The sequence below is a fragment of the Lepisosteus oculatus genome, chromosome 9 (assembly GCF_040954835.1).
Source record: "Lepisosteus oculatus isolate fLepOcu1 chromosome 9, fLepOcu1.hap2, whole genome shotgun sequence".
Classification (NCBI taxonomy): domain Eukaryota; kingdom Metazoa; phylum Chordata; class Actinopteri; order Semionotiformes; family Lepisosteidae; genus Lepisosteus; species Lepisosteus oculatus.
In genome coordinates this window covers 42,685,528-42,701,650 of record NC_090704.1, presented here as the reverse complement: position 1 = coordinate 42,701,650, position 16,123 = coordinate 42,685,528, and the positions used below count along the sequence as shown (strand labels likewise).

The window sequence follows — 16,123 nt, the reverse complement described above, 5'->3', positions numbered from 1 at the left end:
CATATCACCCTGCAACTCACAACTGGCAACCCACTGAAGCTCAGCAGGTGTGAGCCTGGTCAGTACCTGGAGGGGAGACCTCCTGGGAAAAACTAAGGTTGCTGCTGGGAGAGGTGTTAGTGGGGCCAGCAGGGGGCGCTCACCCTGCAGTCCAGGTGGGTCCTAATGCCCCAGTATAGTGACGGGGACACTATACTGTAAACAGGCGCCGTCCTTGAGATGAGACGTAAAACCGAGGTCCTGACTCACTGTGGTCATTAAAAATCCCAGGGCGCTTCTCGAAAAGAGTAGGGGTGTAACCCCGGCGTCCTAGCCAAATTTCCCATTGGCCCTTACCAATCATGGCCTCCTAATAATCCCCCTCTATGAACTGGCTTCATTACTCTGCTCTCCTCCCCACTGAGAGCTGGTGTGTGGTGAGCGTTCTGGCGCACTATGTCCGCTGTCGCATCATCCAGGTGGGGCTGCACAGTGCTGGTGGGGGAGGGGATCCCCATTACCTGTAAAGCACTTTGAGTGGAGTGTCCAGAAAAGCGCTATATAAGTGTAAGCAATTATTATTATTAATGGATAAAAACTCTTAATTTTGTCATTTAAAATGCAACTAGTATGCAGGTCTTCATGTCACTATCATTATTTTAAAAACCTTCCATTTCTGCCTAATAAATGTGACAGTTATAATATATTTGAAAACATCATGTAGCCATCTTATGTAATCTTATGTATCTCTGAAATTTTGTTGTGCTTAATGCATTCAATGTTGGGTTTCGAGGTCAAAAATTGTATTTTTAATAACAAAAATTACATTAAATCTATCAGAGCTAGTTATATGTATATTTACAAATGACAATTTGTATTTTGTGTTTTTATAATTATTAAGGTTCCAGGAAAACATTGTTAATTTTCGTGTAGTCTTAGATAAAAGGTAGAAATCAATGCTCTAATAAATTGTGTAGCAGTAGTTAAATGCAACTTTGAACGTCAGATGGCCAAAATGTTGGGGTTTTTTGTTAGAACCTTCTAAGATGAAAGGTATTTTCAGGTTAATGTTTTTGTTTTACAATTTGGGCTGCGCAGCATGCTGAGATAAAGTCGACGAACGTGGCATTATGGGAAATTTGGCTACTTTTTGCGTGCTTAGGAAGTTACCACTACAAAGATAAGGGTCGCTCACGTCTCTCCAGCACAGGAGTTGAGCTGTCTTTAACAGAGAGTGAGCTGGGGGGAGGGCTTGAATGCGTTAGATCATGAGGCCTCCTTTAAAGGGGAAATGATGTCAGCAGGCCAGTATCTCTGTACGTTTGATAGTCGTTAGATTCATATTACTTAGTCTCTTAGCACGTTCAAGAGGGCTTGGCTGTGATGTAGCAAAATTTCCAAGCTTGCCTGATGTGACTCAAGAAAGTTAGAAGCAGGATTCTTCCTCTAACTAGGCTCAGCTTCATAAAGTTTTTCACTCCTGAGTAGAGTGTGTGGAGGGTGTCTTCTCACAGCTGTTGTTCATTTCACTGTCTAAAAGCCCCTCATGCTGAGAAGCATGAGGTTTCTGGAGAGGGCATCTTAGCAATAACACAATCTTGGCAGTGGTGCTGTGGAAGCACTCTGCTCTAGTGTCTGGTTATCGTTACAGTGTGACGCTGCTTGCTAACAGGTGAGTTTTACTTTTATTTCTGTCTAATGCCATTAATTCCATAATTTTTATGTAAGGTATGTTTTGAGATAATGTCCATTAATTTATATGTATTTGTACAGAAAATAAATGTAACATGGAGTGCTTGGGAGGAGGCAGCTTAGTAGGGAAGGGTATTTTTGTCTGTGAATTGGATTTATTTATTTTTTTGCCAAGAAGTTCCAGACAGACACGTATCTAGAAAAGATCACAATCACATTAATGTATTCTTCGTTCATGAACAATTTTGGGATGCATAGATTCATGTTTCCAAGTTGCTTGTTTTATTATTAGAAATGTCGTATACTGTCTAGAACAGTGCCTGATAAATACGGAAGTGATGATTAATATTTCTGAACGAAAAATACATGCCCTCAACATATAACGTAGCTCTAAACATAAGAAACTTTCCATATAACATAGCTCATTTGAGCTCATGTTTGTAATATCAGAATTAAATAATGCATAGATTGTTTTCTTTCCTCCCATTGCTTTCAGTTTAAGTCAAAAGCTTGAGAATACAGGACAAAGTCCTGCCTACAGCGTAAGGTTAAAACGGTCCAAACTTTTATTAGTTTCCGGGGTTTCTAGTAAGAGGCTTGTTGTGGTGACTTTTCTGAAATGGTGGATTAAACTTCACTGAACACTTTTGTTCCATCACCAGATGCAGCATAGTGTTCATTTGGGTGGAGGCTATTTTTAGAGCTTCGACATTAAGTAAGGCTTGGTTCCTGTTTTCCGTTAGAATTGCCTTTGTTTTGTATAAGACTCTTGGGTATATTCTTCAGTCTTTTTTGATTATGTGGGGTGGAGTGGGTGAGAGTTGTTGTTAAAAGTCACAAGATTGCAATATTTTTTGGTCAGTTTATTTCCTGGTTAAACACAGCCAATCGATTTAGCAGAGTCAAACGTTTTGTTTTTGTAAGTGTGTATATGTCTATATACTGTATAGTTGTTATAAATTCAGGAGCAAAGGCATTACACGGTTCACATCAAATCATGGCTTTTAACAAAACTCTAAAAGTTTGTAAACAGCCTCAGACCATTAATACTTAAGTTTTTTCCATCCCTAAAAACCCAGACATAAATTTCATTATGGACTAAATACATTTCTAACTATACCTGTAAGCCAGCATCTGCTACAGATTACATTTGCTGTAGGAATTTTTGTGCAAGAAAAATAGTCCAAGACGTTAATGTGCTTACAGTAAAAACATATCAAAAATGCATAAAAAATAGTGTCAGGAGCCAAGTCTCAAAACTTTACTAAATCACTAGAAGATGTAGCTAGTATCTAGCACACTCAAATAAATGATACCAGGAATGCAGATTTATAATGTGCTTTTATGAAATCTGAGCCATCCCTGAACAAACAGGACAGATTCTGTAAAGAGTGAAGAGATGCAGACTGTATATTGTCAGGAGAAAGGCTATAATCAATCCAACCAATATTGATTAGACATAATTCTTGTATGATGAACCATGTGTGGTTTGTTAAATTTTAACCAGACTCGTGAGAATTGCTTAGCTGTGAGAATTAGCCTTATGCAGCATATGCTTTATGAGGTGAGAGCTGTACTTGCGATTGTGTTGATTTGTTTGACTGTAGCAGATCATACATCCATCTTTCATTAATCACTCTTGGCAAAAAGCCATGTGCCAAAGGGGCAAGCTTTGGTCACAGCTTAGACGCAATTTAATTTCTACGACTTTAATCACACTAGTAATATTTCTGGTATCATTTGAGTTCTTCTTTTAGTTTATTTCTTGCCACTAGTTATTATGCTTAATTTTTTTGTTTGTTCCTGAATTAGTTTTTTTCTGTTGTCAGTTGGACACAAAAAAAAACAGAAACCCTAGCGGCACGGGAAGGCCAGTGAGGAAAAGCCCCCCCTTCTCAAGGAAGTCTGCACCGTACCACAGAGCTCTGTCCAGAGACAGTCGGCTCCAACAGCCTCTGTCTCCTCCTCCACATTCCTGATGTCCCTCCCTCTCCTGCCTGTGTTCCTGGAGGCAGATATGCAGCTGCTCTCTGGGGACTAGAAGATGAAGACCAGCTGTTTTTCCCTCAGAAAGCTGGGGCCTTGTTTCTATGTGGTCTGTGGGCTCTGTGTGGCACTTGTCCTGTTCTACCTCTGCGTCAACTTGTGGCCATGTGCCCCCTGGGACATGGGTGACAGCTCCTGCTTTTATCCAGCCAGGTAAGAAGCAGTTCCAATGGATAGTTACTTCGGTGCCACTCTTGTGGTAATTTAAGGAAATGGGATGCTTTACCTAGCAAGGTACAGAAAGTTTTTTCTCTTTGTTTCTCAAGAAAAAAGTTCTTCAGTTTTTTGCTGTCAGTGGCATTATCAAGTTTGTATTAGGCTTGTGAACCACAACTATGGTTTCTGCAAAGGTTGGTTTGTTCATCCCACAGGTGGAGTTCGGAATCATTAGTGTGGCTTATCTTTAGATGTTTTCTAATACAGTATGTCATTAAACTTTTCACATAACTACAAAAGCAGCAAGGAAATCTGAAAATTGTATTGTATGGTACACCAAGTTTATGGATCCCATTTTTATGAACCACAGCCTGCAATCAGCTGTAGAGCTCATTTAACTTTTTAAAATGCATTTGAAAATGATGCGATTCTGCCTGGTGACAGGTTTAACCGTGCTGCAGAATCTGAAAGGTAGATTTTTGAATACTTTATAAATTAACTAGACTTACTGTTAGTGTCTGCCTTTCCTTTTCCTTTTAATTGGATATTCAAGACACCATTACATTGATCAAAACCATCAAACTATTCCTATGTGTGCATGTATTGAACATGTTCTGAGAAAATTTTAAAATATACTTAGTTTTCTTTAATATAGTGACTTCTGGAATATCTCTAACAACTGTTACCGAGTGTTTTTCTTTTCAATGAAAAGTGCCAGGTACATTTACAGATAAACATTTCTCTTAAACAAGGCTACTTACTGCTTTATTACATGCAATAAACCTGGACTGTAAACGTTTATCTGCCTCACTTTATTTGCCCAGGCTGGTGGTGTAGAATTAAATAGGACCACATCATTGCACAGGTAAATTGTACTGTGTGGCTGGTCCCTCCTCACACTGCTTTTTCTCTTTGTTATAAAACACTTGATTAAAAGACTTATTCACTGGCCCAGTCCAAAATGATAGCACAAAACTGATTCATGAGAAGCTGACTCTTAATTGGGCTTTTTATCTGCTGATATGCAATTTTCATTAAAATTGCTAAATGCTAAATAGTATGGAGCCATATGAGGCATGAACACCTTTTGCTTCTTATATACTCAGGTGTCATTTTCACACTTTGGGTGACTGAGGTCATCTCTTTCCAAAACAGGACTCTACTTAGTTTTTTGTATTTGCATTAATTCACAATGCTTTGTGAAGTGCAGCTGTTACTCATGCAGGTGTTTTGGTATCAGCTGGGCTTTTCTTATGAAGTTTTATTGTTTATACTTTTTCCACCTGATTTGTGTAGTTTGGTTTACAATATGCAGTGGCCCTGTACAAAATAAGGACACACACACACACACACACACAATGGCTTCCTTGATTCCCTTGACCACAAGGCAGCCTTGTATGTAAGTTCCAGGACATGACAGTCTACCCAGCAGGATAACGGCATTTCTTATCCAATTGGAGGCCACCACACTTCGACAAGCTGTGAAAAACCTTTCATCACCCCTCTCCCCTCCTGCTGGCATTCGTTTAATAGCCTGGCACCATGTGGATATCAAAGCAGGCAAGGTGTTTTTAATAAACTCATCACTTACTGGAGGTGTGAGTCTTTACTGGAGCCTTTTGTTGCAGTTACCCAATGCTGCAGAAAACCTAAAGTTTAAATTAATATGTTGTAAATTAACATACTAACTTCGACTGCAGGTTGGCATATGATAAACGTGCTAAACTGATCAAAGGTGGGGCTCAACATGGATCGTATTAGCGAGATGCACTAATAAAAACCTAGAACCGGCAGCGGCGAGGGCGCATACCCATGTGAACCCAAAAGCACTACAATACCTCTGATAAATTCCTATCAGCTACACTTAAATCATACTGTATTTTTTAAATCAAGAGTCTGCTTTGTCACAACAAAGACAGGTCCACTGGAGACTAACTGTCTCTGACCCATGGACAGTTGAATTTATAATCTGGGGAATGTCTTATCCGTGTTCTTTGAAGCAAGACATGGAACAAACTTTTCGAGAATTTGCTGAAAATGGGACTTGAACTTTGGTGCCATTGTATGTGTGTGTGTTTTATAGGAGTGGAACATAGTGTTTACAGTATGTTTACCACTGCCATGTTTCCCCCTGAAAAGGATTTCTGTCATTCTTCTCTGTTAATCTCAAAGAAACATTAACTTCATTAACTCTTTGCATTAGCTGTTACACACTTGGAAAGAAAACAAAGCAAACTCTTAGCTCTGTTGCAGTTCTGTAAGACACGTACTTGCCAGAGATATAATCCATGCCTGAGATGAATCACAGCCAATGTGGAAGTGTTGTGCATGCAACCTAATAGCTAACCTGTGCATGCAACCTAATAATCTCACAATGCAGGCATTCTCTGAGCATTCTCGCAAATACTCTGTGACATTTTTGATGGTTCTGGGCAAAGACTCATTTGAATAAAAACGACGTTTGCCTACTATTTGAATATTTAAAAAATGTTTCCTTGGGGAAATGCAACGATTCTGTAAGAGTCATACCTTCAATGTATAACTAACTCCCCCCCCCCCCCCCACAGCACTGCTACTGTATCACACATGTGATTTTTATTATTAAAAGGCCAATTCACTGGCCCAGTACAGAATGATAGCACAAAGTTGATTTACACGTGAGAGACAAGCACCTTGCCCTTTTAAACTCCTTTAAACTTGTTTATAGTATAATAATAACTCTGAATAACCCTGAAAGTGTTGATTTTTGTACCCTTGTACCCTTGATTTAATGGAGAGCTTGTGAACAAATGTCATTCATGAAAGTTAGGCACATCCATTGGTTGATCCAAGAGTTACTTTATGAAAGCAGAGCTGGCAAATTCTAGTATATAGACAGAGTGATAATTTTACCACGCAATGGTTAGGTACTGATTTATTGGACTATTGCAAGAAAATGTCCAGTGTAGATCTTTTATTTGAGCACTCTTGAGCTCGCTCCCTCTCATTCACACCTGTAATTCTGTATTTCTCTCATCTCAGGGCAAAAGTCAAAAGCAACAATGACACTGTTTCAGAAATGGATCACATTGCGGCCACAGACTGTAACTGCACAGAGTCTGCCAAGATCGGAAGAGAGGGGCACCTGCTGAACAATCTCCAGCACACCGCCAGCCATCAGGCAGAACGGCCTCAGAAGAGCATTAACCAATCGGTTGTTTCAGCATGGACTGGGACACAGAGCTCATCCTTGCACTCCAGTAACGCCCACCAGACGCAGGCCCACGTTGGACAGCAGCCAGTCCAAGATCAAGGTTCTAAACCACAAAATGCAGACACCCCAAAATTACAAATGAAAGTACAGCCCAAGACACCAACTGATCCACCATTTATTGGAGATAAATACACCAGGGAAGATACAATTCCACAAACAGTAAGATTTTGCTAAGCCGATTTATTGCATTTTTTCAGATAACCTCAAGTGTTATCACATGTACTGTACTGTCTGTTGGCCAGCTCTAAATCTCCTCCTCGAAGCTCGAATTTTCCTCCTCTGTAATGAGTTTTGATAGTTTTGAAGAAATTTATTTTCAATATAGCAGACAAACGGGACATACTGTATATAGGACTACCTAGTTATTTATTTTGAGAAATATTTGTTTTTCTTCAGTATTTTTTAACCTGCAGAATGTCCAATTACAAGAGAGCATAAAGACAGGAAGGTCTATCATGTTCAAAAGGCAATTATTGAATTCCAAATAATTATGATCTTTTGTTAACTACCCCAAATGGGACAGGAAATATATGAAAGGCAACATCTGCATTGTATTGACACTAATATTTTCCAGTAACAGTCCGTAATCAGCTCCTTTGTTTCCTTCTGTGTATTTGAAAACAAGTAAAGCGATTTTACTAGGGAGCTCATTCCAAGGGCCTTGTATCAGAAGATTTCACTGGGAAAAAATGATGTCAGAGAAGAAAGAAAAACACCAGGTCCACCACAGGCCCAGGAAGTGGCTAAAAAATGCAGACAAGCACTTTGAAAGGTCAAATGTTCTAGTGCTTAGTGAAACATGCAATGAACTGGTAATCCTAACACAAAAATGCCACAGGGCTCTAAATGAGTATATGGTGTTCTTTTTATAAGTAAGTGTAAAGGAGTAGCATAAAAAATACTGTACACCTCTAGATTCCTCTGTAAGACCAACTTGCTGTTGCTGTAACATTCTCTTCAGCGCTCCCAGGTTTTAAAGTTTGATTTATGTTAAAAAGATACAAAGAGCAATGTTGACAATACTCACACAGTAGCTGCCATTTTTTTAAATATCACTATTTTTCAATGTACAGTATAACCTCCCAATTTACATTCTGCAGTTGTTAATTTCTCAACTCATAAGAAGGACTCCTGCACCCAGAAAGGCACAATGAGAAAGAAGAGACAAGCTCTTCTGTCCAGCCCACACATTAACCTATTCCCTTAACATGCCATCAAGAGACTCACCCAATAGTTAATGCAGACATCTTTCATTGATACCACTTCAAATCTGCAAGTGCTCAGCAAGTCAGACTCACTGTTTTATCAAGGGCCAATTAATACTTGAAATACTTACTGCTGATTTTGTGCTGCTGCTTGGAAAAACCTAGTCAGAGAGTTACACGTCCCAGGTTCAAAACTAACACTGAAATTTATTTTTGAAGAAGTAATGGGTTCCTATGCTCATTGCAGGTGAACGCTGAGTAGAAAAGGCTTTGTAACCTTTTGTACTGTATTTACTGAGCTTGCAAAGGAACAAGTAATAGGTTTATTCCATGCTGAAAAAAAGAAGAAAGAGAACACAACGTTTTTGCCGTGGAGCCTTCTTCAGGTGTGGGGTACTGAGCTTGACCCCCTCTAACTTCTCCTGACTGAGTATAGTCTTACATACAGTTCAGTTCATAAGGTTTTCCAGTGTGTACCTATGCAAAACCATATAAATTACAATATTATATTTTTTCCTCAAAGGTCTCATTAGTGCTTGTAAGATCTTTTGACACCCAAAACGTTTTTTCTTATGTAGTTTCTCTACAGAATGGTGACCAATTGTCCAAGTGCTACTAGGGAAAGCACTTCGGACTGCAGCTTCTCCAGTCATGTGTACCTCACCTGTCAGGCACTATGGAGCTCACAATGTGTGAAGTGACAAATGGCTTTACATGTCAGCCTGTATGAGGAGCATGTTTACATGTTTACAACCTCATGCATACAGGACTCTTTTGCCACACAGTGGAGTCTTAAAACAATCAGGAATTTGAAATGATCTTGTTATATATACTGTATATATCTACATCATAACTGATTTACCATCTTCATAACTGGACTCCCCCTCCCTCCTTTCAGAACTGCTCAGTTAGTATTCGAAGGAGGTTTCCAAAAACAAGTTTCAGGGAGAAGTACCTGGAGTGGGTCCCCGTCCTTCAGTGGAAGAAGCATGGTACTGAGAAGGAGTACCACAGACTCAGCCAGTACAATGGGGCGCATGGTTGGAGTGTACTCTCGTTTAACAGTAAGTACTATACATTACTGATGTGGCCTATTATGCCATGAGATACTTGCAAGTTTCATGACCACTGCCACTGTTGTGGATTTCAAGTCAGCATTCTGTGGCCTTGAATGTGGTTTTGTACTACACCACAATGAGGAAAATTGAAGGAGCCCTTTACCACTAACACATACTGTACATACTCATAAATTAAGAGTTGGGTTTAGACAGAAGATGGAAGTGGCTTTCAGCAGACAGCATTTCATAATTAAAGATCAGAGAACATGGAAAAGAATCAAACCAAGTCTGGTTTTAAAAAGAAATGATTTAAAGATTTTGACTTTTTAATTTGGCAAACTTTATCTTGTTGTTTGTTGTATTACTGTGCAATTAGCCTACTTTAGCTTTTATTAGTGTACTTTACGTAAGCTCTTTCTTGAATCAATCAGAAATACCTGCCTAATGTCTTTGGGCGTAGTTGTCCTCAAAATGCGTAATTTAATTCCTAGCCCTGAAAGCAGCTCTGTCTCTCCTTAACACAACGGCCAATCAGCGCATGTTTGATGACTGGGACAGCAGATCTAACAAGGATAAGTGTATCCGTTGTGCTGTAGTGGGGAATGGAGGGATTCTGAAGGACTCCAAAAAAGGCAAGGAGATTGACCAGCATGACTATGTCTTCAGGTACAAAACTCCTGGCCACTAAATAACACACAACATTACCACTTCAACAGTTTGTAATACAGCTGCATGGCAAAATGAAGTCAAAGCTTGTAAAATTAAACCATGAGTGTATTCAAAAGACTTTTTGCAAGATACAATTTCTCCAGAACTGTGGAAATCAAGACTACTGCAAAGTGGACTAACTACTTGGACCCTTATGAGGAAAACCCTGTAGAAAAAAAAAACCTTGTAGAAAGAGTAGACTTGACCAAAGCAACGCTAACCACACTTTTCTCTGCGTCATTGCATCAGGACGAACGGGGCTGTGATCAAAGGCTTTGAGGAGGATGTTGGATCCAGAACTTCATTCTACACTTTCTCCACAAACACAATGCGCAACTCCATGAGGAGCTACGCCCATGTGGGCTACCATGGGCCTCCCCTTTCTCAGGTGAACAATGCGGACTTAAGCTACTGTAGTTAGTTCAAATGGTTTTCAAAACCAAAGTGAGAACTAACACTGCCATGCTCAGTTGCGGGATGTGACTACCATTCCGTAGTGTTAGTCATTTTCTATCTTATCCTCCAGCCCCTCATTGCCCTTACCTCTTTCCCCTTGGGGGGAGTTCTGATCGCCTTGTCCTTATAGCCAGGCACTTGTACTCTCAGCCTGGCATTTTAAAGATGACTCAATGTTTCTATCCTTCATGCATTAATCCACTCAGTGTTTACATTAGCCCAAAGTTGCAGAAACACCAAAAACATGTGTCCTTCATTTTATCTTCAAAGATTGTGGAACTCATCAGCTAAGCACATTGAAGACAATAACTGTGCAAATACTTTCTACTTAATATGCTTTATCATATGAAGAAGCTGTCTTCAGTTTTATTTAGTATCAGAAGACTTGACCTGACCAGCATGGACGTCTTTACCTTTATTTAACTCACTGTTCTCCTGCCAGGAGACCAGGTATATCTTCCTTCCGGATCATGACCGTGACTACATCCTCCTGTTGGCTGCTGTGACCCACACACCCATTGAGACAGGACCAGACCGCTCCAAGACGTAAGGAGGTTTTTTTGAAAGCTTGAGGAATGAACAGACCTCATTCCTCTTCTGGGTGGCTGAGTGGAAGCGATCTTCTAGGGATGTGGTTTGTGACACAGCAGCCAAGTAATATTAAAGGGCTATTATACTCCTCAAAATAAGATACACTTCACTACACTTCATCCATGTTATCTGTGTGCCATAAAATCCACTCTTGCTCTTGCACATAATTTACAGTCCTTCTTGTAGAATTTAGTTGGTCACATGCACTTTAGGGTTAATGTCAATTTCAGCTGTGGTTATCCACAGCTGTCAAGCACATTTGCTCTCTGCACTTACTTGTTGCCTACCATGCTACTACCAGACTTTAATTTTATTATTTTTCATTATTCATATCTTCTCACCTCAGCCCACCGACATTCTTTGGAGATCATGTCACAGCAGAAAAGTTCAAAGTGTATCACCCAGACTTCATCCGCTACATCAGGAACAGGTGAGAGACGGAATTCAAATTGGCAAGAAATGTTTTTCAAATAACAACAAGTACTGTTGGATTCTAGTTCACAGACTTTTATATATGTATATAAAAGCATATTTTTAGTTTGTACATAAAAAGTGGAAGATATCCTAAAACTCTAATTCTGCATCGATTTCGGATGGAGAGTCAGCACTTAATGAAGAGACCATTCGACTGTGAATAAAATCTTGTGATGGCACATCCCTAAAGATAAAGGAAATAACAACTGAAACCAGAGTTACCTAATTAAATAAGGAAATAAAACCATGTGACTTTTAGTATAATGGCTTCATTTTTGCTTCGATACTTAGAGTCCTCAAATGAGTGAAGGATGTGTTGCTCCTCTCCGCATTAATGTAAGAGCTGGCCTGACGTCATGCTTGCACTGCGCTATTACAGAAGAGGGGAAATTGAAAAAGGAAGCACTAAACTAATTTGACCTAAATATGTGGTCCTTGTGTTCTTTTGCATTTACTGTCAAATTGTAAAAAGATATAAACCAACCATGAACAGTGAAATGATCTGCAAGTCTAAAGTTTCTTGACCTGTGCTGTAATGCTCTGAGGTTCTCAGACTTGCTAAACTAAAGCAGGTCAGGTATCCTCCCCCTTGAGCATGCTGTGGATTTAGGCAATGACTTTCTGCAAAGTTTCATTTGATCACATTAATTTCCTTTGGAGAAAAAAAGTAGTGAAATGCAATCATCTATCCATCCATCCTTCCATTCTTCCATCCATTGTCAGAAAACTCTTTTTTGATCCTGAGATCTATTTTTTTTTATCCAGAGCCTATCTGGAATCAAGCCACAGAATCTGGCAAGGGCTGGGAGGCCGCTGCACTGACCAAAATTGCTATAATTCAATGGAACACATACTGTATTTTTAGATGTGTATGTGACGACCTACAGTATGTAACTACAGTATCGCTGAGCGATTGTTTCACATTGGGGTTACAGAGAGCTCCAATAGTCAATGTGTCTTGTCCAGTGGTCTCCAGCTCTGGTTCTAGAGAACCCCAATCCACTTAATATTACTCATCACCCTAAATCACTTGTTCATGTAAGATTAGGAACACTTCCTTAAGCAGTTGATCACTAAAGCAAGTTATTTTTTTATGGAGGGAACTATGGACGTTGAGGACTGGAGCACATACTGATTTTGGCTCCAGATGATTTCTAAATTATATAATTGAACATATCACCTATTTAATGAATCATATGTAAATTGTCACAGGGCTTTAGAAATGACTGATTTAAAGGCTGCTTACAAATCCTGATGGACAGGGGCTCTCCAGCTACATGCTATGGAGACCCCTGTTCTAGTGTATTGGGTTTATGGGTTAACACATTTCCCATTCCAATAGTTCAGGTAATTATTATTGACTGTACTTTTCAAAAGTCATAATGATACAGCTTATTAAAGGTATGTAGTTTCTATCTATGTAATGATTAGTTAATGAGAAGTTGGTTTTGAAGTGGTTTTCATGTAACTTAATGGCCTTGCTCCTAAAACACAATGCTTGTTTACTGGTGTAAAAACTCCTTCCTTCAACTTAATGTATGAAAAAGACATGATCACTGATTATACAAAGCAACTACCAGCTGAAAAACCAACAGTCATTGAGGAGCAAGTAATTTAAATTGTCAGGTTATGGATATCCTAACATTTGAGGAAGACACAGATGCCTTGTGTAAGAAGAGCCATCGCTGATCATTCTTCCTCAGAAAAATCTGCTCTTTTCATGTATCCTCCAACAAGGATTCTATTCTGTAGAGCTTTCATTGAATCTGTCCTAACCCTCCCAGCAGTTGCCCCGTTTGGAAGCATTACACAAATCAAAAACAGACTGAGCAGGGTTGTGAAGATAGACAGCGAAACTATTGGACAGGAAAATGGACAGCTACAGCTTTCAGCCATCTACATCAAACACATACAGTAGTATGGAAAGCCAGTTATCATTGAGGGTCATCACCACCCCTTGCACTGAGCTCCTTCAATCTGGGCATCAATTTAGTTTGCCTAGATTCAAATGCAGTAGAGCTAATTTTTTTTATTCCCGTAGCTATTAACCTGCTTAATTTGTCATATTTTACTCTCTTGTTACATTATATATGTATGTTTTTCATTTGTTAATGCGTTCATGTTGTGATAGATATATAGTGTGTTGTATTATGTCTTTTACCAGCTTTTACAAAGCAAATTTCCCATCTGGGGCAATAAAAAGAAGAAAGTAAGTCAGTTGCGATGACCTTTGCTGCATGTACTGGAAGGGTCCTGATAAACCCCAGGTTACTTAGAGATGAAGCACGTACAGTAATTGTTAAGCAGAGCTATATCAATTTGCGGTTAACCTGCGCTTTAGGAAGGAAAACAAATGTACCAACTCAATCCTGTGACATGTCTCTCCCTGAAAATGGTCTTTGTTTAAATTTGATGTATTTGCCTATGTTCTGCAGGTTCCTTCGTTCCAGAGCCTTAAAAACAAATTACCGAGATCTGTACCGCCCTTCCACAGGGGCTGTCATGCTACTGGCTGCGGTGCACACCTGTGATCAGGTATGTGGCAATAGGGAGGGAGTGATGAATTGCAGGTGATTAAGCAGAACTCTGGTATGATGCAAAAAGAGAAACTTACAGTATTTTACTTATCAAGGTAAAAGTGTTAAAGAGCTTGGAAGACTATGGCAATGCAAAGCTGAAACTTTCCATTGCTTTTTATACTTGAAGAGCTACAGTACATCAATAATTGAAAATATTCCTGTGTCTGTATTATATATGTGCATTACAAAATGCAATAAACATGATTGGTTCCAATTCTCATTTTTAATACTTCCTGATATGTTCATTTTTATTATACATAAATACAGCACATGCACATACATACTGTGCTATCTGCTCATGCGCACCAGATTCTCTTAGTATGAAAATATTTTGACTTGAGTGTTTTTTAATTCATAAATGCTCAAGGAAAGGGATGTTAATCCAAATATTACTCTATTACTACCCTGCTATATTCTTACCAATATGTTGTGGTATACAATATACTAATTTATATTAAATATTTGGAGAGGCTTGACATTCCTCTAATTCCCTATGCAGAGTGAGATTTTTTTTTAAATGCCCTTAATGTCTATGACACGTAAGCGATCATGGCTTTCGTTCTGCTTTGGCTGCTCACAAGGACACAGACCATCAGAAAGATATAATGGTATTTTAATATGCTACCGTGTGTCAAAGAGAGAGGTGGACCTTTGTTCCCATCAAGCTCATCCAGTTCTATTTCCAACTCTCCTCCCATAGAAAAAGTGGACTGTATAAGTTACCCGTCATCCCTAACCTACATGGTGAGGCCCCACGCAAAGATGGGGAGAACTCCACACTAACAGGTGCCTCAGGCATCAGAATTTGGAATTCCTTCCAGGAGCCTTGAGGTGTGAGGCAGTAGTCCTGCCTGCAATTTAATGTTCTCCAAACCAATAATACCTCTGCAGTGTCACATACGGTGTGTTAGGGTGCATATTAAAAATTGGAGGAGGAGGAGGAAACCGGGGAATGGCTCCTTATGCAAGATATTTCACCCTTTGTTTCTCCCTTTATCCTTCTTTTATTTTTTCCAGGTGAGTGCCTATGGCTTTATGACTCCAGATTACACGAAATACTCAGATCACTACTATGACACTTCCTATCACAAAGTGGTCTTCTACATCAATCATGACCTGCAGCTGGAGATGAACCTGTGGCAGCAGCTCCACAAAGAGGGCATCATCAAACTGTACATGAGGCAGTGAGCACGCTCAGCCTGTTGCCACGGAAATGCCCCAGGACGCCGGCTCTGTGCTGCGATGGAGTAACTGGCTTGCTTAGTGTGCCCTCTTGGGCAAAAGAAGAAAAGTTAAGAAATTCCCAGACATGTTTTGCGAGTCCACCTAGAGACATGTACACACCTTCAACTGAATTTTTCCTGATTAAAACCTTTGCAGTTTTGGCAGTTCTGGATTTCAGACAACCACTATGTTTTTAAATAGCTGAAAATCCTTCAGAAGGGGGTGGTGTATGGAAACTGTTGTTAGATTCCAACTGACAGTGTCTCAGAGCAGCTCTTGACTGGTATTACTACATGAAGAGAAGACGGTTCACTGAATGAACTTCGAAAGCAGATGTATTTTTTGGACATCCGGTTATACTAACACCTGTTTTACTTTATTGCAACACTTTTTTTTTACAAGTGGTTCTTGGGGAGTGAAGGGCAAATTGATCTTTTTTAATATGAATTTCCCTCCACTTGTCTCTTCTAGTGCAATTCAGAGGATTTGCACTTTGTTGTCATGATTTTACACATCACCATACAGACAAGACTTACAGTCGCCCTTGCAACTGTGGCCTTGTAACGTACTACCCACATTTTTGTAATTGTGTCCAATAAATACTTTTTGCATTTTGTTTTATCCCATGTTGGGGCAATGTTTCATATCAGGCTCCTGGGATGCTAGAAAAACTGTCAGTGTTTAAGTTTGCAAGCCCTGAAG

General features: G+C 39.5%; 1 protein-coding gene across 1 annotated transcript; it reads left to right on the top strand.

Annotated features, from left to right (window-relative positions):
- The first annotated feature begins 1,192 nt into the window (after positions 1-1,192).
- Positions 1,193-16,042, top strand: st6galnac (ST6 (alpha-N-acetyl-neuraminyl-2,3-beta-galactosyl-1,3)-N-acetylgalactosaminide alpha-2,6-sialyltransferase). The gene is made up of 10 exons (XM_006635426.3): positions 1,193-1,651; positions 3,501-3,870; positions 6,895-7,285; positions 9,230-9,395; positions 9,881-10,055; positions 10,347-10,485; positions 10,996-11,099; positions 11,491-11,574; positions 14,054-14,153; positions 15,215-16,042. The coding sequence occupies exons 2-10, from the start codon at positions 3,716-3,718 to the stop codon at positions 15,383-15,385; spliced, it is 1,485 nt and encodes a 494-aa protein (XP_006635489.2). The 5' UTR covers positions 1,193-1,651; positions 3,501-3,715; the 3' UTR covers positions 15,386-16,042.
- Positions 16,043-16,123: the final 81 nt, after the last annotated feature.

Coding starts and splice junctions, on each gene's coding strand:
- st6galnac (XM_006635426.3), top strand. CDS start 3,716: ATGAAGACCAGCTGTTTTTCCCTCAGAAAGCTGGGGCCTTGTTTCTAT. Junction 7,286..9,229: donor AAGATACAATTCCACAAACA/GTAAGATTTTGC, acceptor CCCTCCTTTCAG/AACTGCTCAGTTAGTATTCG. Junction 11,100..11,490: donor GGACCAGACCGCTCCAAGAC/GTAAGGAGGTTT, acceptor TTCTCACCTCAG/CCCACCGACATTCTTTGGAG.